Source organism: Cottoperca gobio, chromosome 12 (assembly GCF_900634415.1).
Source record: "Cottoperca gobio chromosome 12, fCotGob3.1, whole genome shotgun sequence".
Classification (NCBI taxonomy): domain Eukaryota; kingdom Metazoa; phylum Chordata; class Actinopteri; order Perciformes; family Bovichtidae; genus Cottoperca; species Cottoperca gobio.
In genome coordinates, this window is record NC_041366.1 from 5,352,013 (window position 1) to 5,379,224 (window position 27,212).

The 27,212-nt window shown below is 40.9% G+C and overlaps 2 protein-coding genes across 3 annotated transcripts in view; one reads left to right on the forward strand and one right to left on the reverse strand.

Annotated features, from left to right (window-relative positions):
* Window positions 1–17,919, reverse strand: part of stxbp1a (syntaxin binding protein 1a) — a 50,007-nt gene extending 32,088 nt beyond the window's left edge. The window contains exon 1 of the mRNA XM_029444441.1: window positions 17,657–17,919. The gene's annotated coding sequence lies outside the window, so the exon portion shown is untranslated. The remainder of the gene's footprint in view (window positions 1–17,656) is intronic.
* Window positions 386–27,174, forward strand: LOC115016588 (niban-like protein 1). 2 transcript variants are annotated; one of them, XM_029444436.1, is made up of 15 exons: window positions 386–650; window positions 6,331–6,461; window positions 7,810–7,938; window positions 8,041–8,146; window positions 8,562–8,729; window positions 15,600–15,715; window positions 19,106–19,210; window positions 19,319–19,481; window positions 20,733–20,920; window positions 22,228–22,383; window positions 22,621–22,734; window positions 23,269–23,376; window positions 24,111–24,222; window positions 24,341–24,834; window positions 24,881–27,174. In XM_029444436.1, the coding sequence occupies exons 1-15, from the start codon at window positions 596–598 to the stop codon at window positions 25,640–25,642; spliced, it is 2,907 nt and encodes a 968-aa protein (XP_029300296.1). In that variant the 5' UTR covers window positions 386–595; the 3' UTR covers window positions 25,643–27,174. The 2 variants fall into 2 exon arrangements, with proteins under 2 accessions (XP_029300296.1, XP_029300298.1); XM_029444438.1 differs by lacking the exon at window positions 6,331–6,461.
* The last annotated feature ends 38 nt before the right edge of the window (window positions 27,175–27,212 follow it).

Here is a 27,212-nt window from a genome sequence, read left to right on the forward strand (position 1 = left end):
TGGAAAACAGCTTTTCTCTCAGTGCAAAACCTCTAATAGTCTTCAGTTTATGTTGGGAGTAACCGAGGCCATTTATGAAGGAAATCCATAATGTAAAACTATTTTAAAGCCACATTGCGAAGTTGTTATGTTTATGGAGACTACATTACATAGGGGTTTGTGCTTTTAATGTCACATTCCGAAATTGTAAGTTGAATGCAAAATCGGGCTGCACTAAAACGCAAGACAGTAAATATTGAATATGTTGTCACTACATTAAGCTCTTGGTTCTGGCCACACCCTTGGCAGGGCCGCCTGAACACGTTGAACCAGTGATGACTCTCAGAGGGTGTGTCCTGCCGCTGTGAACCAGACTAGTGTAGTGTACTCCTGCTCCCCACCGGCGCGGAGTCGTTACCTCGCCGCAGTCCTCCTCCTCACCGCGGGAGAGAAGACACGCAGCAGCGCCACAGCCGTCCGCCTCTCTGGAGGAAAGTCTTTTTCCCAGCGGATCTGGTCGGATTTTTGAGTCTACTGGAAAGCAACTATTTTCCCTTTGAGTACAACCTGTAGGAAGCTCGGATACTTGCAGGACCTGTGAGGCTCTCCTGTAACCATGGGGGACGTGGTTTCCGCTCACCTGGATGAGGGCAGGAGGGAGATGATAACAGGTAAGACAGGAGTGGCCGAGTTGCAGTCCAAGGACGAATATGAACGTTGGAAATTCCTTCAAAGTTATTTAATTCATTCTAACAACATAATTAAATGTGCATATCCTCAAGTAGGAGCATCATACAAACTCTTAAAATGTCTTAAATTAAATGTTCCAAATAAGGGGCCTTTGAAGTCATCCAACATTTTGAAATGTGTCTGTTTCAACAGAGACACCTAACCGAATTGTCTTTCTTTTTTTTGTCAGGAAACTCATGCATATGTGTTGGACAATTATAAATAAAACTTTAAACTGAGTTGTCATACTAACCTGCAGAGAGAAATCCTCTGAGACCTCCCTGCATGATTAGTCAAAAGAAAATCTGACTTACATTTCTAAATACTATATGTGGTGTTACAATACATTACATTGAGCTCTGATACCTGCAGACATGCAACTTTTTGTCTTTATTTTGATATCAGCAAGTCCCTCTCAGCAAGTGTCACTTTTCCCTGTTTTATTCTAGGACAACGCTTCTCATTCATATCAGTGTATTGTTGCTCTGCTCTACTTGAACAGTTCCCCCAAATGAATGCCATTTCTACTGCAGGCTTATTTCTCAGAGAGATAATAAGTAGGTTTCCCAAAGGGGAGCATGTTTGTATAAGTTTGGGACTGGCTGCTATTTAAGTCTCAGATTGCTTCAGCCTCCCACTGTGAACTGTGCAGGTCTGTGGGGTTATTTCAACAAGGCATGGGAGCAGAAGCTCAAACACTTCCATGCATCTGTACATGTTTTCTTGAAATTAAAAGACTGTTATTGCTAGAAGTAGTTTGGCAATATGTCCAAGGTTCAAAACATCTCAGGAAAAGGGAGGTTTGCTTCCTTAGATCTGCTGTTTAGGTCCTCCAGACATATGCTTTGCATAAACTGCTGTTTGAGAATCATTTCAGCCTCAGTTAGGATGTTGCTTCAGGATTGTAATTGTGTTTGTGTGCGTATGCTGTCGGGCATGCATGCATGAGGAAACCACTTCTGGGAAACCAAAGATTATGTTCTTGAGGTTCAGGCACTCAGTCTTTTTGTTGTCGTTGTCTCTTGTGAACCAGAAAGAGAAATACTCTCAGAGATAGTTTAAAGTTGGAAGAATAAGATGGTTAGAAGCTGGCTCTTGTGGTGGTGGTTTTCTCAGTTTATATTTGTTCTGGTTATAATGGTGTATCTGAAGAGATTGCGACAGAGTGTGGTATTGCTGAAACAATTCAAAATATTAATGACAACACGTTTGATTGATTGATGTGGCTAAACCCCTAAATAAAATTATGAATGAATAGATATAGAATATATATTTTACAGCCCTATAATGCAATTACACTGCCCTATATCTAGTGTTATCCTCAATATAGGTAGGCCTCTAAAAATCAAGGAATAAGCAGCTGTACAGATTTAGAATGAGCTGAAAACAAAGAGTAAAAAAGGTTTTGAGCATCAAAGTTCACTCAAACCTTTGGAACAGTTTGAGGGACAAAATAATCTCATCTCCAAAGGTCCACTTTCGTAGCTCTTCTGGAGCTTCAACTGCCTCTGACGTTCTTCATGAGCGAATGAATCTGGTTCAGGTGACAAAAGGTGTCTTAAAGTTGGTAAAAAAAACAACTGTATACAGAGTCACCATAATGTAGAGTTTTCAGCTAGATAACGTAAAATAGTGAAACACGTTTTTCTTGTTCTGGCTGAGAAAAAGATAGACACGAAGAGATGAGTCAGAGGGGGAGGAGGACATAACGAGTGAAGCGGCAGAGGTAAAGCAGGTAGAAACATGCAACAAGATCAATAGCTGAAACCTCTCTCACACACCCTCCCTCTGTCATCTCTACCCATCCATCTACAGTATAGATCTGTTGCTCTCTTCTTTGCATGTACACATGAATAGCATGACAAATATCAGGACTTCTAAAGTACACATGTGAGTGTGGGAGAGAGGGAGGGAGTGAAAACAACTCAGCATTTCTGCATTGGGAGTCTTGTTTGGAGTGTGTATCTCCCAACACGGTGATTTCTTCATCCTCGCTGCCCAAACACATTCTCACAAATGATCTCCTCCCTCGTGAGCCCATGCCAGCACTGGTGCAATGTGTACTTAAGAGAGACAGTTATGTGCTTCTTTGTCTACAGGCTAAGTCAAATTCACCCATAATGTTTCACGTGTTTCTCAAATATTTTGTCACAGAATGAGACTGACTATTAAATTAAAGTAAAAGCAGGGAGTGAAAGATGCTGACGACATGAGCCAGCAGCGTCAACACATCATATTTCAGTCATGTATGTTACTGGTTACTAATAATAAATATTGCTTCTGAAGAGATTATTTAACACCCTTTAAAGTTGTTTAGTCCTACTTTGTGAAACACTCCTCACAGCTGCTTCAATACAAACTGATCTCAGTTTTCCTGTCAGATGTGATGCAGTTTGTGTAGCTGGGTGTGCTATTGGACAAGGGGGATATACAGTATTTAAGTGAAACTGTCATGAGCCCAAAAAGAGCTGAAGTCCATCCCTTTTGTCTGGCTGGGTGTCATCATTGAGGGCTTGTTTCATTACTCTAATCCGTAAAGCTGAAACATGTTCCTTGTGTTTTCTGTCCATATTCTAAGATAAATTACTGTATTACTACTGTATTACTACTGTATGCCAAAGTATTATTCCAACTAACTCCTCAGTTTACAAAGATAAAAACAAAGATCATTTCAGGAGCATTCAACAACAAATGGCATAAAGTTTTACAATATTTTTAAGTGTTACCAGGTTGTAAGGTTAACAGTTGCAAATAAATAGCAGCCTGACTTCAATCAGTGCAATATAAAAACACACACAAATGAATATGTTAGAGTATATAAGACAGGACTTTTCCCTGCAGGATTTGCTCATCTTTCATTTAAAAAAGTTGACAAAACACTGGCAAAATAAGCTTATGTAACCAAAGCTCTTCCTCATCGTGGTGTGGTTGGGACGCCTCCTCCTGCTCTGTATTTACAACTTCACTCTCCTCCATGTCTGCCTAAATCATGGTACCTTGTGAGGCAGCTGGATTTGCGACATCAGATCATGCGAGAATCACGAGAATCACGAGATCACGCGAGAATAGCTACCGCGGCGCAAACAGTGTTGCCAAATCTCTACCGGTGGTTTCTACTGTTGCACGGTATATACGCCATCATATCTCCCAACACTACTGGCCCCCTCCCGGCCAGAGAGGTGACACTGCCAGTGATCAGTATGCCTTTGCCCGGCACCTGGCTGACGTCAATGCTCACATGGGCAATGATGGAGAAACCGATGGCCTTGTCCGATCTGAACATGTCTGGTGATTGGAACTCTGTGCTAGTTGTGGTTGTTCAAGCACAGGCTGACTCATAAGTCTACTTGGTACCAGAATACCTGAGGCCAAAGGTTGATCATCGACTGTGCGGTCGTGTCACCAGATACGCAGCCGTACGACTTGGACACTTGGTACAATTAAGTAGCAGAGCCATCAACTGACTAGGTGCTGAGTTGCAGGTGGTAGATGGAGGGATAGAACAGAACTGTTTGCCCGGCCTATACAGTTTGAAACAGAGGTGTACGTGTTTGATTTATGATGTGCTCTTTGTTCCCAAATTCCAATTTCCCAAAAGGCCCATGTACAATTATCCAGTCTGCTGACTTTGGCACAACAAGAAAACCAGTGGGAAGGACCAACTGTCTGCACATTGGAAATGGAAACCCTGTGAGCCAGCACTTATCTTGTGGAAATTTACTCTGGATAGAGAGTTCCTATCAAACATCTGATATCCACAATTTAAAAAGAGGGACAGTACCAGACAGTTTACAATACCTGGTTCTACGGACACATTTTGGTCGGTTCCAAAAAAAAGTATCAAGGTTCGATAGCCAGCCCCCTAAACAGTGGATTTAGGAGGAGTCTGTGTTTGAGCGCTCACAATCTTCCTCTGTTTCCTCTAACCTGTCCACTCATCCCCTCCCGCTATGACAGTGTTTCTAATACGTTTGTGTCCCTGTCCCTTGTCTCCTCCACATTCTCTCCCCGTCTATCCTGTACTGTCAGCTCTTTCCTTCCTGCTCTCCCACTGCATGCCGGCTCTTTCCTTCCTGTGTTGCCCCTTCCATAAACAAATCTTAGTCAATACTGTCTGCTGCTGACTGAGCCAAACACGCTGATCAACTCACAAACTGACTCTTTTCCAGCACTGGATCGTGGGAAAAGCTCATATCCCCTCCTGCAGGTTCTTGGACTATTTAGTAGGATGCTGCTTGCAGACAGTTGTGGAAAGGAAGTTCTGAGTCAAGTAGTGGAAAGGATCTAAGCAATTCCCTTGAATTGATACCCATACACCATACTTTCTATACTCGGGCTGCATCTAGCAATTCATTTCATTATCGATGAATCATTAAAATGTCTGAAAATACTTGTCACAACTTCCAAAGTGACCTCTTCAAACTACTTATTTTGTCCGACCAACAGTCCACAACAGCCAAAGATATTTGAATATTATATTTGTAATGATGATCATTGTAAGGCTCAGGCTAAATCTGGGACTAAATAATGCATCAAATTAAAAGTAAGACCATAGAATATTTAATTGAATGGTGCAGCCATAAAAACATGAAGTCTTGGGTTTAAAATATATAAGTAGGTTTAGAACGACTTGGTTTCAGTTGTATTTTAACTATGCAAAAGCTTTCCATCCCAAAGGTTTGACTAATGACAGAGCTGTACCAGACAGCTGTCATATAAAGTGAAAGGTGCTGATAATACATGTAAAGTATCTCTTTGTTAAGTGCTGCACACATTTTACTATTTGGCATGAAGAGCTGATAGCAGCAGTGTAGGTTGTGGCCTTACATGGTGAGACTTAAATTAAGACTGCACGTCTCCACAGGAGAATTGCAGCTCCCAAATAAACACAGCTACTATTTAACAAAAAAAATCTAATGTCATTTTAATTTTAAACTAAAACTGATACGTTTTGCAAAATGTCCAAAATAGAGTTGAAAATAAATAATCCTCAGAGATTCATGTGGAAATCCTCTATGTTGATGTATAATTGGAAAGTGCTTGATCTGTCCTCAACCGACTTGTGGTGTTTGAATCTAAATAAACTTGTACAATTTAATTTAAGCTTTCTTTATCTACATTAGTCAGAAATGTAGTGGACCATATCGGCTTCGCTCCGAGGACTTGTTTCTTTTAACTGTCCCAAAGGTCCGTACAGAACTTGGGAAAAGGGCTTTTAGTTACGCTGCTCCGGCTGCCTGGAACCAGCTGCAGAATGAGCTGAAACTCAGAGAGCTGGTCTCTGAACAGAATTAAAGCGTCTCTTAAAGACATTGAAGCAGAACGCTGTGTCTGTAAATGTTTTAATTAATGTTGTGATTGTGACAGTTTTTTTGTCTCAATGAGACATATCCTGGTAAAATAAAGGTTATAAATAAATAAATGTATGTTTCACTGCAGGAGTTTTTCAATGTTTTAACTTAAATACGCTTAGCAATTATTATAGAACTATGAGATGTCATCTTTCACTTATCTGTATCCAAATAAAAGTATAAATATCTTTATATGTGTGTGTGTGTGTGTGTGTGTGTGTGTAGTATCGATGCTTACTGATCTTGTGTCTATCTGTGTGTCCTCCTGCAGCTCGGACAGGAAGTGTAATGAAGGAGTTCAGTGATGTGTACGAGCAGCAGTACGCAGTCGCTCTCTTCAACAGCGTCCGCTATGAGATAGAAGGAGGAGGAGGACCGCAGTCACAGCTGCTTCACAGGAAGGCAAGACCGGCATTGTGTCAGTTATAAAAGAGGTTTAAACCTGCTCAATGGATAGATGAACGATGAAAGTCATACAAAGAAAGAAACTATGTGGCTTCCACCTGTGACTGGCATTTCATATCTTTGCCATTTCTGGAACATACAACATTCATCTTGCTGTTTAGGATTTAAGTTACATTTTTATGTCCTACAGAATTGTTATTCTTATGATCGAGCTCATTAATGGAGTTTATGTACTAGTACATTACCTAACAAGCGAGGCCCCAGCTCTACCACTTTTTCTATTCCTCTCATCTTTTTAGTAACCGAATGCACTGAAGGTCCCATTTGTTCACATTTTCAATCAGTGAAGAGGAAGTGGAGCACATCTCACACATGAACAGATTCTGTTTGGAATTCTATTGTGGCTGCTCTCTTCACTATGTGGAGGACAGCTGCGTGTGTGTGCTTATGGCAGAAGTGCAAAATGATGAATATGTGAATTAATGCTTTGCAAACATACATATAAACGCAAGAAACTATAGGATTCATGTTTTTCTAATCTGCTCTTTCATCTGTAGTTAAACCGCTTGCTTTTTACTTTCTGCAGAGGGATGCATTATTAGCACTCCATTTGCATGTTTTCCTTATTTCTTTCATTCATGTTTTTTTATTTTAGAAAGCATTTCTGTGGTGATCATTGTGCTCTAACAGCAGAAAACCAACCTTTTGGGTGCATAGGTAAATAAAATCCAAGTGAAAAACAGTTTAAAAACACTGGGTATGTTTTTATAAAACAATTTAAAAAACTGTAAAACAATTATTTGTAATAGTTTTAGCATGTGGTCTTGCTCACATAACAGTGTGAAATATCACTTTGTTTGTGCTCTGCCCCGACATGAGCACATGTGACCCTCTCACTCATGCACACAATATCTACAGATAGTTTAACACTTTCCAGCAAACAAACAGCAGCAAATATGTTCTAACACACGCACCCCTTTATGTTTCAGCTCTGCCACTCCCTTTGTCCCGTTGTTCTTTCCTTCCTTTCTGCACGGTCTAAGTCACAGTATTATTTGATCTAGGACAGGAAATCTTCAAAACAAAGTGGGTGGTGTATATGCTAGTGTAAACACTAAACAAAAATCACCACACCCACATATTTGGAAACACCAACTAAGCTCCAAGTCTCTTGCATAGTTAAGGGATATCTGACAGACAATGTTTAAATTTTGAGTGTAATGAAAGCCTAATTTTGATTAAAAAAAGAATACAAAATGTATATGCGTATGCTTTGTGTCACAAGATATAATTATACATAAAAGTATGACAATGCATTATGCTAAGTGTCTCTATGATCTTTCAGGACCCTCTGGCAGGCCGGTCCATCTTCTCAGGGAGTCTGTTTCAGTATCTGGAGGAGAATCGGAAGTGGAGGAGTCGCTTTGTATCTGTGCCAAACAGCTACACCATCAGCCTCTATGAGAGCAAAACAGTAAGTGCACTTACTCCACTAAAAAGCTGTCCTATTTGGGGTTTTGGACACTTAAAACAGTGTTAAAACAGCTTGCCGCGTTTTTCCCCATTTCTCTAACAGGCACATGAACGGGGCCTTCACCCGAAAGTAACCATAAACTGCGCTGGGTACAAGGCCCTGACCTCGATGGAGGAATACATGGAGCTGATTAATAGCAGCCTGCCAGGTAGGAAAAGGAGACAAGAAAATAATGAATACAACAGTAAATATGACCCTATGTGACAAACACATGGCTAAAAATAGTTGATATATACAGTACTATAGTATAGTCAGTCTGCACTTGCTTTACTTATGAGTGAGCATTAAATCAATATGATCACTTTTTGACTATCGTTTTGAAAAACTCTGAATGATTTCAAGTTGTCACTTGTTTTAACTAAGTTTCATCTAAATTAAATGCACTGGGACAAGAGTCAAGACAATCTACATTTGTTTAACTTATTTTATCTACAGATATTTTACATAACTTCTTTTTACATATTTAATCTCCAATGCACCTGCTTTTTTCAATTCATCTTTATATTTCTTATGCATTTTCCTTATTTCTAAAGCTTGTCGTTCCGTCATGTGACCCGTTGTAGGTATCAAGGCCAAAGTGGGAAGTAATCCGTTTATCAAGTGCGCGAGCCAGTTCCCCCTCATCCTGTGGCACCCGTACGCCCGCCACCACTACTTCTGCGTGATGACAGAGAAGGAGCAGAAGAAGTGGCACGCAGTACTGCAGGACTGTGTCAGACACAGTGACAATGGTAACAATACACACAAGCACACAATGACTTCACTTCACTCAGTCGAGCAGTAACACAATACCAATGGAAAGGGCCATGGCAGGTTAATTGTGGGATTCAGATTATTCATGGGAACTGTGATGAGCACAGGAGATGATAAATGGCTCCATGCAGTTGTCCAGAGTTTACAGTACATGAACAGCAGCAGTGCGTTTCTCTCTGTGAAAGTGCCTCTCTACGTTTCTCTACCTTTTTAGGCGGCTCAGACGAGGATGTGTGTGAGAGTGTGTGTGAGAGTGTGAAGCTTTAACATGCCATCTTAGTGAGCTGGCTGATCTGTGAATGTGAGATGCTGCAGGAATGCTGGGTATTTCTTTCTTTTATATTAGTCTTGGTTACATGTTGTTGTCGTTGGATCAGATCTCCACATTTTAGAGCCCAGACAGACAATCTTTATTTACTCAGCTGAAGAAAGAACCAGACGTATATTTGAGACAGGCTTTTACTTAGATTTTATTTCTCCGGTTTTACGTTTGATCATATTTAGTGAGAAGCGTACTGTTTTCAATTGAGGCATTACAATACATCTCATCAGTGTAGTGATGTTTCGGCCACCGAATGGCTTCTTCCAGGATTGAGGGGTTAAGCAAAAACAAAAAATGTAGATATAAAAGAAATACTTTTTAAATGGGTCACACAGCGACTCCCCAGAGGGAACTGGGAGAAACAATTCCTAAAATTCAAGATTAGGATATTATTTATAACTTGACGTCTTTATTAAACGCTTGAAGAATGTAGTGGTAACAAGTAACTGATTTTTATTTTATTTTTTAGAGATTCTGCCTTGCCCAGCCTTATTTAAGCATGACACATGACACATGACACCGGCTTTTGTTTGTGAATTGATGGTATTTTTGAGAATACTGCGGTGCGTTTTGCATTTGGTTGCACACAGGTTGAAGTTTGTTTTGTCAGGGTGGAGAACAACTCTTGAGCTGCCATTAAAGTTTATTCTTGTGATGGCATGACTCATTGAGTTGAGACACAGAAGGCAGAGACATGTGACAACATAATGCAATCCATTTTGTTGTCATTCTGTATCTATTGGCTGGGAAAGACAATAGTGTAGAAGAAACTAAAGTGGTATTTGATTGGCCTGCTTTCAAAACTTGTGTGCCACATGGCATGTTGTATGCAACTTATACACAGTTCATTGGCTGCCTTTGTTTGAGGAGAGTCATGTTTCATTTTTGTGGTTGTGTGCGTGCATGCGTGCATGCATGCGAGTGTGTGATCTTCCATTCAGTCTGCTTTATTTAGACCTGAGAGAGAGAATCCGAATGAGCGGGAACCATGGGGAAGTTCTGTTAAACTATAGAAATTCAGCGATAAACAAAATATGACTTCTGCAGTGAACGTGATTGGGCTTGTTTGGATCCTGCTGGCTTCAAAAGGCAGGTGGTGTTGACAGATTGTAGATCAAGTGTAGATTATTCATAAAAGGTAATCATACAAATGATAAACTTATGACCATACATAATTTATTTACAAAAAGCCTACAGAGAAAGCTAAAAATTATGGCTCTTTTAATACAGGAATCTTAGAATCTAAGATATTATTGCAAATAAATTCACATTGTTAAATTTGCTACAGACAATACTCTAACCACGACAACATCTTTACATTATGTCGCCTAAATACGCCTTCTTACATTCATGAATCTATGATTATTATGACTTGAAAGATATTAACCATATCCAGTCAATAAACTATTTTAGCCACAGTTAATTCAAAACAGATTATTAATTTAACTTTGGGAAATAATAAATACTTTTTGGCAACAAAGTGCTGACATCCATATTCGTTCGTACATGGAAGGTTTGATCCACCGTTACCCTAGCTGACCTACATTTTCAAGCACACAAGTATGTGGTTTAACATGCCTCTGGGTGTGCACACATGCTTATAATGCCGTTTGTAATGTTGAGTGTGAGCTTTAAGGTTTCAACAGCTTTCCTCATGTGAAAGCTAATGTATGGCTAAATTAGGTGTAGCTGTGCTTTAAGTGATTGTTAGGATCACACACAAGGAGTGGTCTTTGTAATCATCAAGTCAGCGGCATTAAATCCCTCAGCACCTTCAGAAAGATGAAACAGGCGTGCACTATAGTTTGTGTCTAAATATTTCAACTTTAAGTTAAAGCCTAAACTATCCTGTATTGTGAACAATACAACTAAACTTCATATCACGTTATTGAATGAAACAACACACTGGCTCTAAGCTCATCACCAGGCTGACAAAGTTGCTCAACCTGATTCTTTGTTTTGCACTTAGCCAACTATCATGCAAACTGTGTTGCATGAATTTAAAGTGGTATCCTAACCACATATGATAATGCTGTCTGTCATCAATATTAGTATTCAAACTTCCAATGCATGGAGCAAAACAACAGGGGATCATTTCTTCAGTTTAGGAAACCTTTGATCTAAAACAGCCAAGGGGCAAATGAGCCAAACACCAACTTTAGTGCACACATTTAAGCAAAACCAGCCTCTGTCTGTATCCAGTCAAGCTCACCCGTTACTTCCCAACACTACCTGTTTGGGCATGCACAGTAAACGCCAGAGTCCCTGCCTGCCGTGCATTCCAGCTGTAAGGCTGGGCTCCAGTAATGTGTTGTAAGGAACATAGTGTGTTGCTGTTTTACTGCCACCATGGCTGGTGTCAGTGTGGATTGGCATTCATGCTTTTGGCCTGTGTAGAAACGCCCAGTCTCACCTCTGTCATGTCGTGTTTTAAGGAAAACCAGAACCAGTAAAAGACTTTTCCTGGGAGTGATAAATGGTTTTACACACACACACGCACACGCACACACCAATTTTGTATGGCTGTAGGTGACATCTAAGACTTTGCACATGCTTTTCTCATACAGAAATGACTGACTTCAACACGTGCAGAAAATACTGCAGCGCCCATAAAGAAAAGAAAAAAAACAGCTAGGAGCACAGATACTTTATGCAAAGCAGTTCTTCAGTTGAACACTGACACTACTTAGCTGGCATTGATAAGTAAAAACCACAGGTTAAATGTTCACACTGAAGACATATTTGAATCCACAAAAGCTCTTGTTGTTTTATCCTCAAAAGCTCTGCAATAAAATAATCAGCTGCTGCTTTGCATTGCCTTGACAGGATGATTTGCAAAGCATTATGTTAATAAGCTCAGTTAACAGGTGACCTTATCACAGTATTCTGCACAACACGAAGCTGCAGTAAAGCCCTCTTAAAGTTGAACCAGGATCATCAATGACACTTCAAAATAACTTGATAAAAAGGTTTAAACCTGACTGCTCTGGATGTTTGACCTTCAGCAAAGGACTGTGCTGTGAAGCTCTTTAGAGTGTTCCTGTACCTCTATAATGAACCTGATGAGTAACATTAACAAGAGACTCAGTAAGCCCAAACTGAAATGTTCCATAAAGCCACAGACCACCCAGAGAGTCTCCAGTGAGGTAATTATGTTGCAGTTAGATGCATAATGAACTTTACACGTAAACACAATGTCTAGTCCTGATGCAATGTCTTTATTATTCAACTGGCTGATTAAAAGAATATGAATCAACAACAACTTTCATAATCAATTAATAGCACAAGTTATTTTATAAGCAAAATTGGCAAACATTTGCCAGTTCCAGCTTCTAAAATGTGAGGATTTATTCCTTTATTTTGTCTCATATCAATAATAATTTTATAAATGTTGGTTTTGAACTGTTGGTCAAGCAAAACACACAACATAAGCACATCGTCTTGTGGTCTCAATACTTATTGGGTTTTCAATTAATTTAACAGTCAAGAGATTAATTAATCATTAATACAATCATTGGTTTCAGCCCTTGTGATGGGTTCAGTTTGCAGCAGTCCAGCAGCCAGGCTGATGCTGCATCACATTAGTAGTCAAAGACTGCTCCGAGCTGCTGCTGGGCCACTAGACAACCATCAATCACACACAAGTCTCCACCCCCACAGCCTTTAAAACCAGCCACCAGCCCTCTGCTCTGATCCACAGACCTCAGACTAATTTTACTCAGCAAGAAGAGACATGCAATGGGCACATTCAAAGGATTATTTCAAGCCAGGTTTGTGGCTCGTCAGTAGTAGAGCAGTGTGCTTCTCAGCATGCTATATGGTTCAAAATGCTGGTATTTATGCACTCTATGGTGTAACTATCACACAGTATAGAGTAAATACTAATTCACAAATTAAACTGGTGTCGAGCATTCACTCAGATGCAGGGATCTGCATTCAGTCATGTGTTTGTGGCGTCTGCGGTTGATGGTATGTTTCAATGAGTATTTATTGTACTGTGGGTTTGGCTGCTTCCATAGGGCTGCAGCACCTTATGGGGAAATCCTACTCATGCATGTCGGTGGGAACAAGAGCAATATGAGGGTTTGAAGAAGTCTTTAAAACCTGCATTGATGTGAAGGCAGGTGGACTGAAGCTGAAGTATAATCAGACAATATTTGACATCCAAATGCTTAATGGGTTTTACAACGTCAAATATATTTAACTTGGAGAAACAAACACACATACACATTTGTTGATGTGAAGGCCTGGGAACTCATCCACGGCTGCTGCTAAAATCCCACCTCGTGGTGAGCAAAGCAGGGAGGGAAATGCCTCAAATACAGAGACCGTGGTAAGTGCTGCCACATGTTCTATTTATACACAGTACACACAGACACAGTGCAGAAAAACTAATCTGTTCCTTGATCTAGTTTGGTTCAGACTCATGGAGAATGTGTAGTAGTTTACAGGCCTGGCAGATCTTCAAAAAATTATTAGATTTTTTCAACAGGAAATTTCTCTACAAGTGAGCAACAAGCTGAGAATGTAGAAGGCGATCTGGCCATAGTTTGTGCCCTAAAAGTGTTCACCACAAATACAGAATGGTGGTACCCAGCCACCAGGCCTCACACACCAGTGCCAGACCATGGGAAAACAATATAATTATGGAAAGGTTTAATACTTATTTACTATTTATTTTATGGGCTGTAATTAGTATTACTTGGTATTATCGACGCAGTCTGTCATAGCTTCTCTTTGTCATAACTCCCAGTCATATATTTGTTTAATTGTTTGCAAATTACTTTCATTAAAAATATGCTGAATTGGCTATTGGCAGTTTCTTTTTCGCAATGTAACCATGGATGAACAGACAAGCCCTGTATTACTTTGCAGAAAAAGCTAAATACATTATAAGTCTTGAACTGTCTGCTATAAGGATAAAGACTATAAGTCAGCCTGCTGCAGCATCCCTTAGACACCTTTTTCCTGCATTTGACCTCCAAATGATAGCTGGTCACCTGCCAACATGGCAGCTGTCTGTGCCGTTATTTTCCAATTGCACCTCTAACATTAGTATCCAGTGAATTCTAATGAAAACTGCCAAAACAAGCTAGCACACGATGCTCAGCCCATCAGCAAAGAGTTAGTAAGTTGGAGCAGAGGCTTCCTGTCTGGCTCTGGCTCTGCCTCCCCCCCCTCACTCCTTGGTCACTTCCTGTCTTTGTCAGCCTCCTCTGAGTCACAGACGTACAGCCACAGACAAAACAACTTGATAGACACTCAGGCAATAAAGACACACACATTGATGAGTGTGCATAACAGACTTCACATACAACTAACTAGGGATGTCACAAGCAGTTAGCTTGAGTTCAGCCACAGCACTGGGGAACTGCAAACTCCCTGCTGCTGCTGTTACACAGGTCCAGCAGCCCGCTGTGACTGTCGGTGCTGGGGCTTGTTCTGGCTGAGATCAGTCTCATTGGCTACTCACTGGAGACGTAGGCGGCTGCTGAGTGCCGGCTCTGCTGACCTCTCCTCCCCGGCGGCCTGCTCTCCTGGCTGCACCAGGAAGATGACACGAATATGTGGGTCATTTTCTAGTCCAATAAACAAACTAACGTAACGTTACACTACAGCCCCCGGTTAATGTTAGTGCCCAGTAAACACAGATGATCAGCCCCACGAGAAGATAAGACGGCAGAGTTTTTTAGCTCTCAGAGTTTCAGCAGTTTAGTCGAATGTTGGTGTTCTTACCCTCTGACTGACATTACACAGGAGTAAATGCAATTGTATGGACCCAGTTTAGAGGTGAAATACAGCCCCTATTTATTTGGAGCAGTTGGCTCAGAATTACACACTGAACTGATCTGAAGGGCAAACTGCTAATGATAGGGATGTTTTATTCTATACACCCGTTTGTACTCTTGTGAGGGATGTATCACTTAGTGTCCATTGAGAGAGGCAGCTAGTGATGTATTTTCATCACCACATGATAAGAACCAACTTCCTAAAAACACAAGCTTTTGCTTTGTGAGCTGCTTCTATTGTCCTGTTTACTGGGAGGGGCAGTAACCAGGACAACCACATGAAATCTGTCCTCCAACAACTTCCTGTTTTGAGGGATGACACAAGTGTGTGTGTGTGTGTGTGTGTGTGTATGTGTGTGTGTGTGTGTGTGTGTGTGTGTGTGTGTGTGTGTGTGTGCCTACACTCCAACTGTTACAGAATATACCGCAGACAAAAACTAGACACTCTCAGACATTCCCACAAAAATGAATCAGATGTTATGGAAACAAGTTGTTAGTGTGGAAATCTACAGAAACCTATGAAATTGTTCATCTCATATAAAGTAAACATCCATTTAGTCATTGCAGAGCATTCTGAGATCTTACTTCAATACAGAGAAATCATGCAAAAAGCCTCTGACAATCTCACTATTAAGATTATTTCAGCCAACTGCACCTTGTTTTAAAAGAGGCGAGAAGGTGGTCTTGTTTCTGTAATGTTACCAAGCATCTGCTCTGCTCTTTTATGCCTCCAACAGGTCTGTCAGAGGACTGCACTGTTAAGATACCAGCCTTCACCGACTCTGTGAGACTTCACAGACAAGCCAAGGGACTCTACGGGACCTGGGATATGATGTGTGGAGCGCCCCCACAGGTCAGGATCTCAGATTAATCACAATAAAACTGAGTTTTAGCTCAGAGTCTGTATTTGTAGTTCTAAAAGCTGGTCCACAAGGCCTAAATTAAACACATTTACCTACTGTAAACTCAGGTATCATGGAACTTGTCCTTGTTTCCCACAAGCACAATATCTATTAGGTTTGCAACCAACAATTTTTTCATCATATATTATTTTCAAAATTAAATTGCTTGGTCTTGTCGATTACGTTTCAGTCCATCGACTTATTGATTCATCGTTGCACCTCTATTATCTACACATCTGCTGGTTGTTTGATGCCAACTTCCAGGTGATACACTTGGAAATGTTTGACATTACGAGTTGATGAGGAGCGCCTGAGTGCACCATTAGTTTTGGACTACCTCATTTTGGAGGGTCAAGCCCTGCCAGCAGGTTCTCAAAAGGAATCACTTTGGTACAACTTGGCATTGAGGTGTATTGACACTGAGGATATTGGATCTCAAATAGCATGTTTGCTGCAGGTGAAAAGAAATTTTCAGGAACATAGACCGAACTGTCCCTCTGAGTACTTGTCCAAACTTCACGTCAGGGCCATAATTCAAGCTATTGAGAGGCCACAATGATGGATTGGTAGAAAAAGACACTGGGCTGTTTCCCATTGAAAAGCTTTTTCTAAATGAATATCGCTCAGCAAAACACTCCATCTACTTCATGAACACACACCCTTTCTTCGCACTAAAGTACAAGAGTGCACCTACACCAGACCTTCAAGAGTCAGCAGCAAGACCCCACCCCTTAACATACCAGCATTCAAGAGCACACAAACACACACACTGTTGATTGGAGTCTCCCCTCTGAATGAGTCTCTTTCAGTCTCCTGCTAGTGCTTCACAGTTGCTCTTGTGTGTTTATAGCACCCATGTTTCCTGTCCGTATGCAAATTTCTCTCTAGTTCCCTGAATATTACAGTGGCGTCAAAATGTTGTACATTTGTGAATGTAATAAAGAATTTTAACCGGAGCAGATGACTTTGCTATGAAACATTTTTGTAGAACAACGAGGATTTTTCAAGCGATACAGTAAGAGAATTTTCCATTTTCCAGCGTCTCTCCCTTTCAGACATTCCTGTGGATTTTTAATCTATCATGTGAATACAGAAGGGGAAACATAAGCTGCAGATGGCCATTAGAACTGTACAAAGTTATGAGTTGTATGAATGATTTAGCGGTTTCAATGTAATTGGTATTTAAAATATGAATGTGACTACTTCTCCTATATGTGTATAAAAGAACATGCTGTGTGAGTAAAACAATAGAAATGTTTACATTCCTAAAGCCAGTTTACAATATTTCCCTGAGACCTGAGTCTACATTGAGCCAAGAGGAAACAAAAACCAGCCAGACCAAACTAGCCGATAACATTCACAATAATCAAACATTTATATTAATTATATTACATCTAACACTATTCAGAGCATGAAAGCATGATAAGGCATCCACCAAAAAATAACCAAAAGAATATATAGCTGTGTCAACACAAGTAATCCACGATCAATGCCAAAGGAAATGCTGCACATATGTAGATGGTTAGCAACATAAAAGCTGCAATTAACAGCCAGCTGACAACAAGACATGAAACGCCAGCTTGTAAGCATGCAAGAAGATCAAAGCAGATGTAAATAGGCCTAATTAAATTAATAATGGCTGAAATACATTTGGCTGCTTTGGTTTCAAGGTCCTGGTATTTTAGGGGACACACTGGCATAGTTTAATGGCACTCCTAAACATAACTGAGCCATCGTTAATGTTATTAGGAACACCTCTACTATGACAAGTCAACATGTCTGCTGCATTAACTGATATTTAAACACACAAACACCAACTTATCCGGTCCAATGCATACAGTAGACTGGCAAAATAGTGTATGATAGCAGAAACAGTGTTAGCTAACACTTACCTTAGTGATGTGAATCACACAGTCCCCATAGTCCCAAGAAAACGGCAGGAGGAAAGGAAAAACTCCAGCTACCATGTAGCTTAAAACAAGATTTGAGGCCAACAGTTTAAACAACCAACGACCGACGAACAAGCGACACACACAATGATTTCTAACACTAAACAACATGGCCTAACTTTTTTCGTGCTCGCCTAAATATATAAAATGCCACATTAGCAACGATAACGGTTTCATAAAGTGTTTCCCGCAAAATTACAGCAGAGCTTGTTAAACCGCGGAAGTATTTAACCCAAATAGTGGGCGGGGCTTCGGGGGTTTAAATAGACCGCCTTTTCGCAGGTGCGTACATAGTAGTATGTCACGTGTCAATGTAGCAGAGTAAATATGATTTCTAACAATCAAAATATATAATAAATACAGACATTAAGAAAGATATTTCTCCTCTTTTTAAAAAACTTTCCTTTTTACAATTATAGTAATCATAAGTTGAATGAGGGTTCAATAAAAAGAGGGTTCAATAAGTTAAGTTTTTATGACCTTATGTCTGCAAATATATAGCACTTCTCCAATCTTTACAACACATGTCAGTTTTCACCCATTCACACGCATTCATACACATTCATACAATGTCAGTGGCTACCATACAAGGTGCACATCTGCTCGTCAGTAGTGATAACCATTCACACACAAACCGTTGGGAATTTGGGGTCCAGTATCTTGTACAAGGACACTTCGAAATGCTGACTGCAGGGCCGGGGAACCCTCAGACCCCTGTACAACCACTCTTCCTCCTGAGCCACAGCCACCGTCACATGTTAAATGTTAAAACTGGTATGATATACTGTAACGATGCCACGAATGCAACAATAATACAGAGAAAACACTATTTGAAGCTAGTAGACCAACAAACTACAATACACATATTGTTTGTCTGTTCCTCGGTGTAGAAAAACTACTCTGCTTTTGTTTCAGCCAGCAACATGTTTAACCAATTTAGTGCAGCTTAGTTAAACCCTTACGTGAGCTTTGTGTGTTGGTGTCAGTTGTGAGGGCAGTGTTACTAAAACCAGCCGTCCTGCTTCTCTGTATCCAGCTGTGTATGAATCGCTCCTCTGTATCCATGTACCCACAAAGGAAAGAGAGGCTGCTATTTTTTAAGGTTTATTTTTGTTTTTCTTTGGGTGGAGGATATTGGTTGTTTTTGACAACACCTCTAGTGTTAAATTGGCCCATAGTGACTATAACTGTAAATGGTGAAAAGGTGGGGCTGACTTTGCAGCTCACAGTATGAACTAAAGAAGGTGGAAATCAATCCAAGTCAGATGTATTATAAACTTATGCTAGGACAATTTAGCATCATCTTTTTTAATTCTGCACATAAAAAAAAGAAAACTAAATATAATAATTATGTATTAAAAGTTAATACATACATATGTTGCGTGTTTACAGATTCTCGCTAATCTGGTGATGGAGACCCTCCACCCAGAGCTGAGGAGCATGATTGGACTTCGTCTGAGGGGGAAGATGCAGCAGAGGCAGAGGCATTGGATGTTGGTGAGTTCCTATCATACTGTACAGTGCACTGCAGGCATGCTGTAGGATCCAGGAGACACTTGAACAAAAGCCAAACCAATTCTGTCTTTGAACAACTCTCTCCTCCAGATCTCTGACGCACTGTACAAGCAGGTGCTGTCTCAGACCACCAGTCAGTATGATGCACTAGTGGAAGCCTGCGAGGCCCAGAGAGCTCCACTGGACGCCAGGCTGCGGACCGACATGGACCAGATCATCTCGTCTAAAGAACACGTCAGCAGCAAGATGCGAGGTGACCAAAGATCTACATGCAGTCTGTTTTTCATGAATCTTCCTCTTTTGACTGCACACTGAAGAGTGATCATAATCAGTTAAATGTGATGCATGAACATGGTGCTTTTTATTAATTTTTAGGATGTAAACATAGTCAAAGATGCAATTTGCTCTATATGTTGGATGTTTTTGTCAGTTATGTTAACGTACCTTTTGCATTACCCAGCAGTTTGTGGACAGACAATTGTTCCCACCATTAGGGAGAGATCTCTAAATCATCTGTTGTCACAGGAGCACAAACTATATTTGCCATAATCCCTACCGTACTTTTTGTCACATGGAAGAAAATATTTAAAAGAAACTAGGTCTATGGGTTAATGTGGTTGAAAGGTTTTTTTGCACATATATATATGTTTCATGCTGTGCCGTGTAACATGATCTTACTGACCTCAAGTGCACTCTTTATTGTTAGTCGACTGTGTGCCTGAGTGAGATGTAACTGTACTTTATCTGGCTCAGGGATTATTGGCACAGTAAAGCGATCAGTTAGGTCACAGAATAACGCCACACTGCTCACATTTCAGACGAGTTTTGGCACAAATAGGGGCCTTTCCTCCGTAACTAAACCTCCCTTTACATTCTCCAGCTCTTGTTGTATATTGAACTTTTTCCACACAGCCTAGTATTTAGTCTGTTGTTTTCCTTCGTCACTCACCCATTCTGTTTGACTAGCTTCTTCAGCACCAGAGCAATTCTATTCAACTTGGCTCAGGCTGCTCACATTTGTTATGCACTGTCACATTGAGGTAAAGTGGCACAACAGCATTCCATAACCTGCAATATATGGGCCAGTTCTGACTGTATCCCACAAATAGGGCTCAAAGCTATAGAGTCAGCTGTACAAAAGGATGCAGGTTCATATTACTTGAAGGGAAATGCAAAGGTTTGAGTCGTAATCCTAGCCGTGAATTCTATTTTGTCGGTTTCTTTTAGCACAGGTTACATTTCCAACAATTGGGTGTCTGTTGGGCGAAGGCTGCAGGGCTTCTACTGAAACTACACAAGTGTGTTTACTTAAAGCCATGCATGCCAACTATTTCAACCTGGCAGTAAACTATACATTTTATATTGTGATTACCTAGTTCCTCTGAACACAGAGCCATGCCTTTATTGTTCTTCATGCTTTGACTGACTCTTCATCATCATCTGTAGTGTGTTTACAAGCTGCAACAACTAACTATTAATATTTCCTTTTCTTCCATCCACGCAGCTCTGGTGTTGCCCAAGGCGGAGCAACTCCTACGGACAAACGTGCAGCCCTACATTAACTCTATCCTGGAGGCCCTGATGGAGCCCACCAGCCGAGGTTTCTCAGAGGTCAGGGACGTCTTCTTCAGGGAGATGGTGGAAATCAGCAAGAACTCGCTCAACGGAGGGGGCAAAGACAAACTGGGAGACGTGAGTCACGTTTTGCTGACTGCAAATAATAATAATCTTTATTTATAGCACCTTTTATACAAGAAATGCAACACTAAGTGCTTTACAATAAGGGAAATAGACATAGAATGAACATAAAAATAGGGATAGAATGCCATAGTTAATGGAAAATATGATGGAAAATAAAACACACTTTATAATAATCTAAAAAATAAGGTGAATTAGATTACATAGAATGCATAACATGAGATGGAAAATCAACCCACAAAATAATAATAATAAAATATTGTTTAAAAAAATATAAAGAATTATATTATAAAAAAATATAAAATCAGTACCCATATATTGCACATAAACATAAATAAACACCGCAGATATTCTCTTCTTCTTTTGAAGAAAATTCTAAGTATTTCGCCTCAACTGCACCAATCCGTATTGTCCCTGTTTAGCACTTTAACTCTGCATTCATTCTTAGAGCTGCAGAGTTAGTTGTTGATCCTTCGCTCCGGGTTTGTCACCATGACCCCCTTTCACATTACTCATAGTGAAAATAAAATAATAAAATAAAAAAAACTTTGATTAATGAAACTTTAACAGACACTCTCTTACTGGCCTTATCGGCGATAACAGGAAGTCACCCAAAAATAACAAGCCATTTCTTCCCACATCTGTTTCCCATGCTGCTTTTTTTTACACAAAACCGAGTCAAAGAACAGAGACAGAGATCTCACGAAGCTTTATACAGGATAGGAATAATTACAAGTGATGAGTTACCCAGCTCTAATTTGGTTATGCTTACTCCATATAAGACTTGACTTTAGGGTAGACATCTTTTTCATGCAATGGTCAATTGAGAGTTTTGGCTATTTTGCTTCCAAAACATGTTTTTTTTCAGATTAGTGGATAGAAAACATCTAAAATACACATTTAGGTGTTTATTTTACTTGACTTTGTCTATCTGCGTCTGTAGACTTTTCCTTAATTCACCGAATCTTAGCATTAGAACATTAGAACCTGGCTTCTTCCAATGTTACGATTTCTGTTCCGGAAATGTTGGCAAATAAACAAACAAATTTACAAAAATAAATAAGAAAATGCCTCATTTGCATATTTAAACATAACATTTCAGAAAACTATATCATAAAATATGATTAAAGTGTTAATGTCTAAATGTAGCAGGACTTTTGATCACAATAAAATGTGCTCAGCTGCCCTCTGTGACCTGAACAATCAACTCAACCTCTTCCTCGGTTTTGGTCTTAGCTCTCCTTGTATGAAGCTTGTACCACCTTCATCACGTGACCCTCCTCTCTCTGTCTTCCCCTCAGCACATGGAGAGGTTGTCCATGCTCGCCTTCCACCCGGTGAAGATGCAGAGCTGCTACGAGAAGGTGGAGCAGCTCAACCTGGAGGGGCTGCAGCAGAGGTTCGATGTCGCCAGCCCCTCAGTGTTCGTCAGCAGGGCTCAGATCATCATGAGGGAGGTGAGGTGGCAGCAGCAGTTTATAATACAAAGAATCAGCCTGTACCAAGGCAGTGTGAGGAGGCCTTGAAACACTCCCTAGTTCTTAATAAGACACACCAGCAACCTGTCTGCCTGTGCTGAAGTCTCTACTTACACCTGCTGGACAAAAAGAGTACGGCATTATGTAAAGATAAACAGTGAGAGCATCAATCAGTTTTTTCTGCGACTGTAAAACTTATACCTTTTTTTCTGACAGCAAATGGACAATGCAGTGTACACATTTGAGCAGCTGCTGCACCAGTCTATGGAGACCCAGGGAGAAAATGACATGTGCAAGACCATCCAGCGATGCGAGGACAGAGTTCTCAAGGTAACAGTAAAAAAAGAGAACTAGAATATTAGTACGAAAACAGTAAGTAACGACAGTAACCTCATCAAGTGTTTTCACTATTTCAGCTGCAGCACATTAAAGAATAATACTATAAAAACAGACTTTTAAGTCCAGGTCACACAAACCTTTTTTTCCCATTTGTGAAACAGGTTTGAAAGTTTTTTTCCCAGGTGAAAAATGATTTGTTGTAAACTCCTTACCTGTTTTCACAGATGAAACAAAAAGTAACTTAGAAAATGGATCAGCAGAATTGTTTTTTCTCACTTGCCTCTCAAGACGATAAATGAGACATTGCTGTATAGTATGATCTGGTCAAAGTAACAAAAAACACCTTTAATACACAGTATCTAGATATAGACCTCGATATACTGTCTATTAGTGTTCATTTCTAGAGGGGCAGTTTCAGCAGAAGCATATGTTGGAAGATGTGAAAGAAATATAATACATGCAATGAGTAGAAAAGCTATTGTGAGTCTTTGATCTCGACATGTGTTTCTGGTCTTTCCCTCTCAGAAATATGATTATGACAGCAGCACAGTGCGCAAGAAGTTCTTCAGAGAGGCTCTGTTGCAGATCATCATCCCATACATGCTGCAGCAGCTCTCACCATCCTGCTCACCTGTGAGTAGCACCCAACATCTATTCTTCTTTTGTAATCCTTGGTCATTTATTACTCTCTTTAGATTGCATGCATTACAGTATACATGATGTCACAACAGTATTGTGACTCTTTCCACCGACTTAAAGGTAATTGTACTCTGTATTGCCTACTTAGCCCAGAAACTACAGCCATAAGTGAAATATGTTATATAGCTCACAGGACCCAAACACGCTAAACTGGTGCCAAAATTCACAAGAGAAAGTATAGCTACTAAGACCAGCAGCATGAGAAATATAAGGGAAGAGAAAGATATGATCAAAACAAACAAACAAAACAGCTGATTTCAAGACAGCAGCTTTAACTGCATCAATCTTGCTTCTAAGTTACAGAACAAAAGACTCCCGCCCACTGTCCTCTTAAATGGCAGTAGATATTTTTAATAACAACGGTTAGGTACACAGACATTCATCAGGGTATTTTGAAGGTCTGTGTACTGAAACGTTATTAAAAACATGTCTGTCTGTCGATCTACAGGTGTTCATAACTTCTGCTCTTTAATGCAACAAAAACATTAACAATGAAATATATGCACATATAGAAGTAATGCTTCAGCCCTGCTTGAAAAGATGCAGGGATCAGAGGGTTGCAGGCCTACTGAAGGGATCAGAAACTTCAAATGTAATAAGTTGTTAACTGATATGTAGGCAATGCATTGACAGCTGGAATGAGCTCATCTCTCCCCCTCCTTCCCCAGGAGCTGCCTCGCTTCAAAGAGCTAATCTTTGAGGACTTCTCCCGTTTCCTGCTGGTGGAAAACATGTTTGAGGAGTTGGTGCTGCAGTCTGTCTCCAAGGACATAATGATGGGTGAGGGATAAATAACATAAGAATTATTATCATTATTGCTGCCATAGATTACCAAGTACATTATCTAACTTCCTTGTTAGCACAGCGACTGATTTTCTTGTTTTATTTTTTTGTCCAGCTGTGAAGGAGGCAGCTGTCCAGAGGAGACACAACCTCTACAGGGACAGCATCATTCTGACCAACAGCGACCCCAACCTGCACCTGCTCGGAGAAACCCCTGCGGTTGACTGGGCTACGGAATTTGGGGGCGATGAGCCTGAGGGCCCTGTCGGTGGCGGCGGTGTTAAAGGAGGGGGTTCTGGGAGCAGACGCAGGCAGGTGGTGTCCATGATCCAGCTTGATGGGTTGCCTCTGTCCTTCGAGTCCTGCATGGAGGTCCCAGGTGTGGAGCTCATCCCTGAGGAGGACGACGAATCATTTGAGGGCAAAGAAGAGGACCGAGGTGAAGACTTCGGCCCGTCCGAGGAACCCAAGTCTCCTGATAGCGTGAATGAAATCAGGGGCCTGATTAATCCGCTGGTAGAGATGGCGGTTCCTGTGTCAGAGGAGAGCCAGAGCGACATGACCAACGGCACAGAGCCAATCACGGGCACCATGACCATGGAGGACGGGGTGCAGGAGGATGTGACACACGTCACCACCACGGTGGAGGACAGGGGTGCAGGAGGATGTGACACACGTCACCACCACGGTGGAGGACGGGGTGCAGGAGGATGTGACACACGTCACCACCACGGTGGAGGACAGGGTGCAGGAGGATGTGACACACGTCACCACCACGGTGGAGGACGGGGTGCAGGAGGATGTGACACACGTCACCACCACGGTGGAGGACGGGGTGCAGGAGGATGTGACACACGTCACCACCACGGTGGAGGACGGGGTGCAGGAGGATGTGACACACGTCACCACCACGGTGGAGGACGGGGTGCAGGAGGATGTGACACACATCACCACCACGGTGGAGGACGGGGTGCAGGAGGATGTGACACACATCACCACCACGGTGGAGGACGGGGTGCAGGAGGATGTAACACACGTCACCACCATGGTGGAGGACGTCCCCATGAAGTCTCCGCGAGGCAAGATGTCCCCGCAGACAATTCTCCAGCAGCTAGTGGGAAGCAAGAAGCAGGAAGCCGATAAGGAGGAAGCAGCGATTAAGAACGCCATCGAGGAAATAGAGATAGCGGTGCAGGAAGATGACAGCGAACGCATTGCAGAGGTCTCTGCAGCAGAATCAGATGAGTCGTCACCAGCGCCACCACTGGTTACAGACTCCAGCTTGCAGAACGACAGTGGCTTCCAGTCACAGACCAATGAGGGGCTGGAGGAAGATGAGCCTCAGCCAATCACAAACGGTGTGAACGGAGAGGACAAAACGATCGACCCGGTAGAAGTGGAAGTGGTTTTAGCGTAGGAAGAAAATCCTCGAAACAGAACTCTAAAACATGGAGAAAGGCTTGGAGAGAAAACAGCAGAGTGTGCATCACATGCAATTGGAGAGAATGAATAAGGACTGTATTTAAAAGTTTAAAGGAATACTTCATCCCCAAAATCATCATTTATACATCAATTACTCCCCGTGGCCTTGAGTTCGTGAAGAATGTGTTTTTCTCGCATGCCTCTACAGGACAGAAGAATCGAAAAACTGAGAAAAGTCTTGATGAATTGAAGTAAATGGGGGCCGTGTTTAGCAACCTTACTATGTAAAACCTTTTAAATACTACGTTTTGAAAATGCAGGTGTTAGGGAAGTAGAGAGCACACGACTGGATATACTTGGATTATACTGCAGGAGTTGTGCGAGAGTTTGACATAGTTGTGCTGTTGTTAAACTCGGACCCCATTTACTTCAATTCATCAAGAATTGTTTCCGTCTTTGGATTCTTTGCTCATCGTAGAATCATGCAAGAAAAGGTTTTCTTCAAGAATCCCAGGTAATACTGGACGAGTAATTGATATACAAATGGTCATTTTGGGAGGTGAAGTATTCCTTTAACTGAAAGCATATTGTTGTTAATATTACAGACTCCTCAACCCGCTCTCCTATCCGCCCCTAGACTTTATATTCTTTGGTGATTGGTTCCTTTCTGTGCAGCTTAGTGACTCAATGCAAGTTTCTTCGTATTTCGCGTATGATACTGCTCCTTTATGCTTTGTGAACAGGCTGAGGGTCCGTCTCAAGGATCAGGGATTTTAAAATCTACTTTCTTTAAATGACAAAATATGGGTTCCTCCCTTATTTTGTCATTTTAAATAAGTAGACAACAACTACATCTAAGTTATTTATGTTTTCAAGTAATGTTCCCCCCCCCCCCCCCCGATATACAGTATATTTCTGTTTTGATCACAGCCTGTACCTGGGCAGCAGGGGGCGCTACAATCAACCTTTAGATGTCGTATGGGGATTTGGATGTTTGACTATTTTTATATATACTGGTATCTATTTTTATAAAATGTAATTTTCCTATGTAGTTTGTTTACTTTAAAAGCTTTTCTTGTATTCACAAAAGGCCTTTATGTTTCAACACTATGTTTTTAATCAGGAATGATTTGCACTTCCACTGTCATTTGATATGTAAGCTGTTATATAGACGACAAAAATACAAAAAATGTTGTTCCCCGTCACTCTGCGTGTAGGTGTAGATACCAAGACACAGTAAATAACGGCTCATTAACTTGTAGGATGAACTCGTCTCTCTTTGGGATTGAGGGAGATTCTTAATGTCAACTTCTGTTTCCCAAATCTCACTGATATCATTTCTCATCATCAAATGTGACTGTGACAAATTATTATTTAAAACCAATATTTTCTAATTTAATTAAAATTCAATTAATTTGGAGGAAGTCTTATTTCTTTATCTGTGTAAAAACACTAGACTTTAATACATTAGTGTGTTTATTTTAAAGGCGGTACATTTTCCTTATACTGCTTTTATTATTGCTGGAAAGAACTACTTCATTTGGTAATAAGTATGGGGAAATTAG

Excerpts from the sequence above, each read along its gene's own strand:
- LOC115016588 (XM_029444436.1), top strand. The coding sequence starts at position 596 with ATGGGGGACGTGGTTTCCGCTCACCTGGATGAGGGCAGGAGGGAGATG. Across the intron at positions 23,377-24,110 it reads TCTCACCATCCTGCTCACCT|GAGCTGCCTCGCTTCAAAGA; the intron begins GTGAGTAGCACC and ends CTCCTTCCCCAG. Across the intron at positions 24,223-24,340 it reads CTCCAAGGACATAATGATGG|CTGTGAAGGAGGCAGCTGTC; the intron begins GTGAGGGATAAA and ends TTTTTTGTCCAG.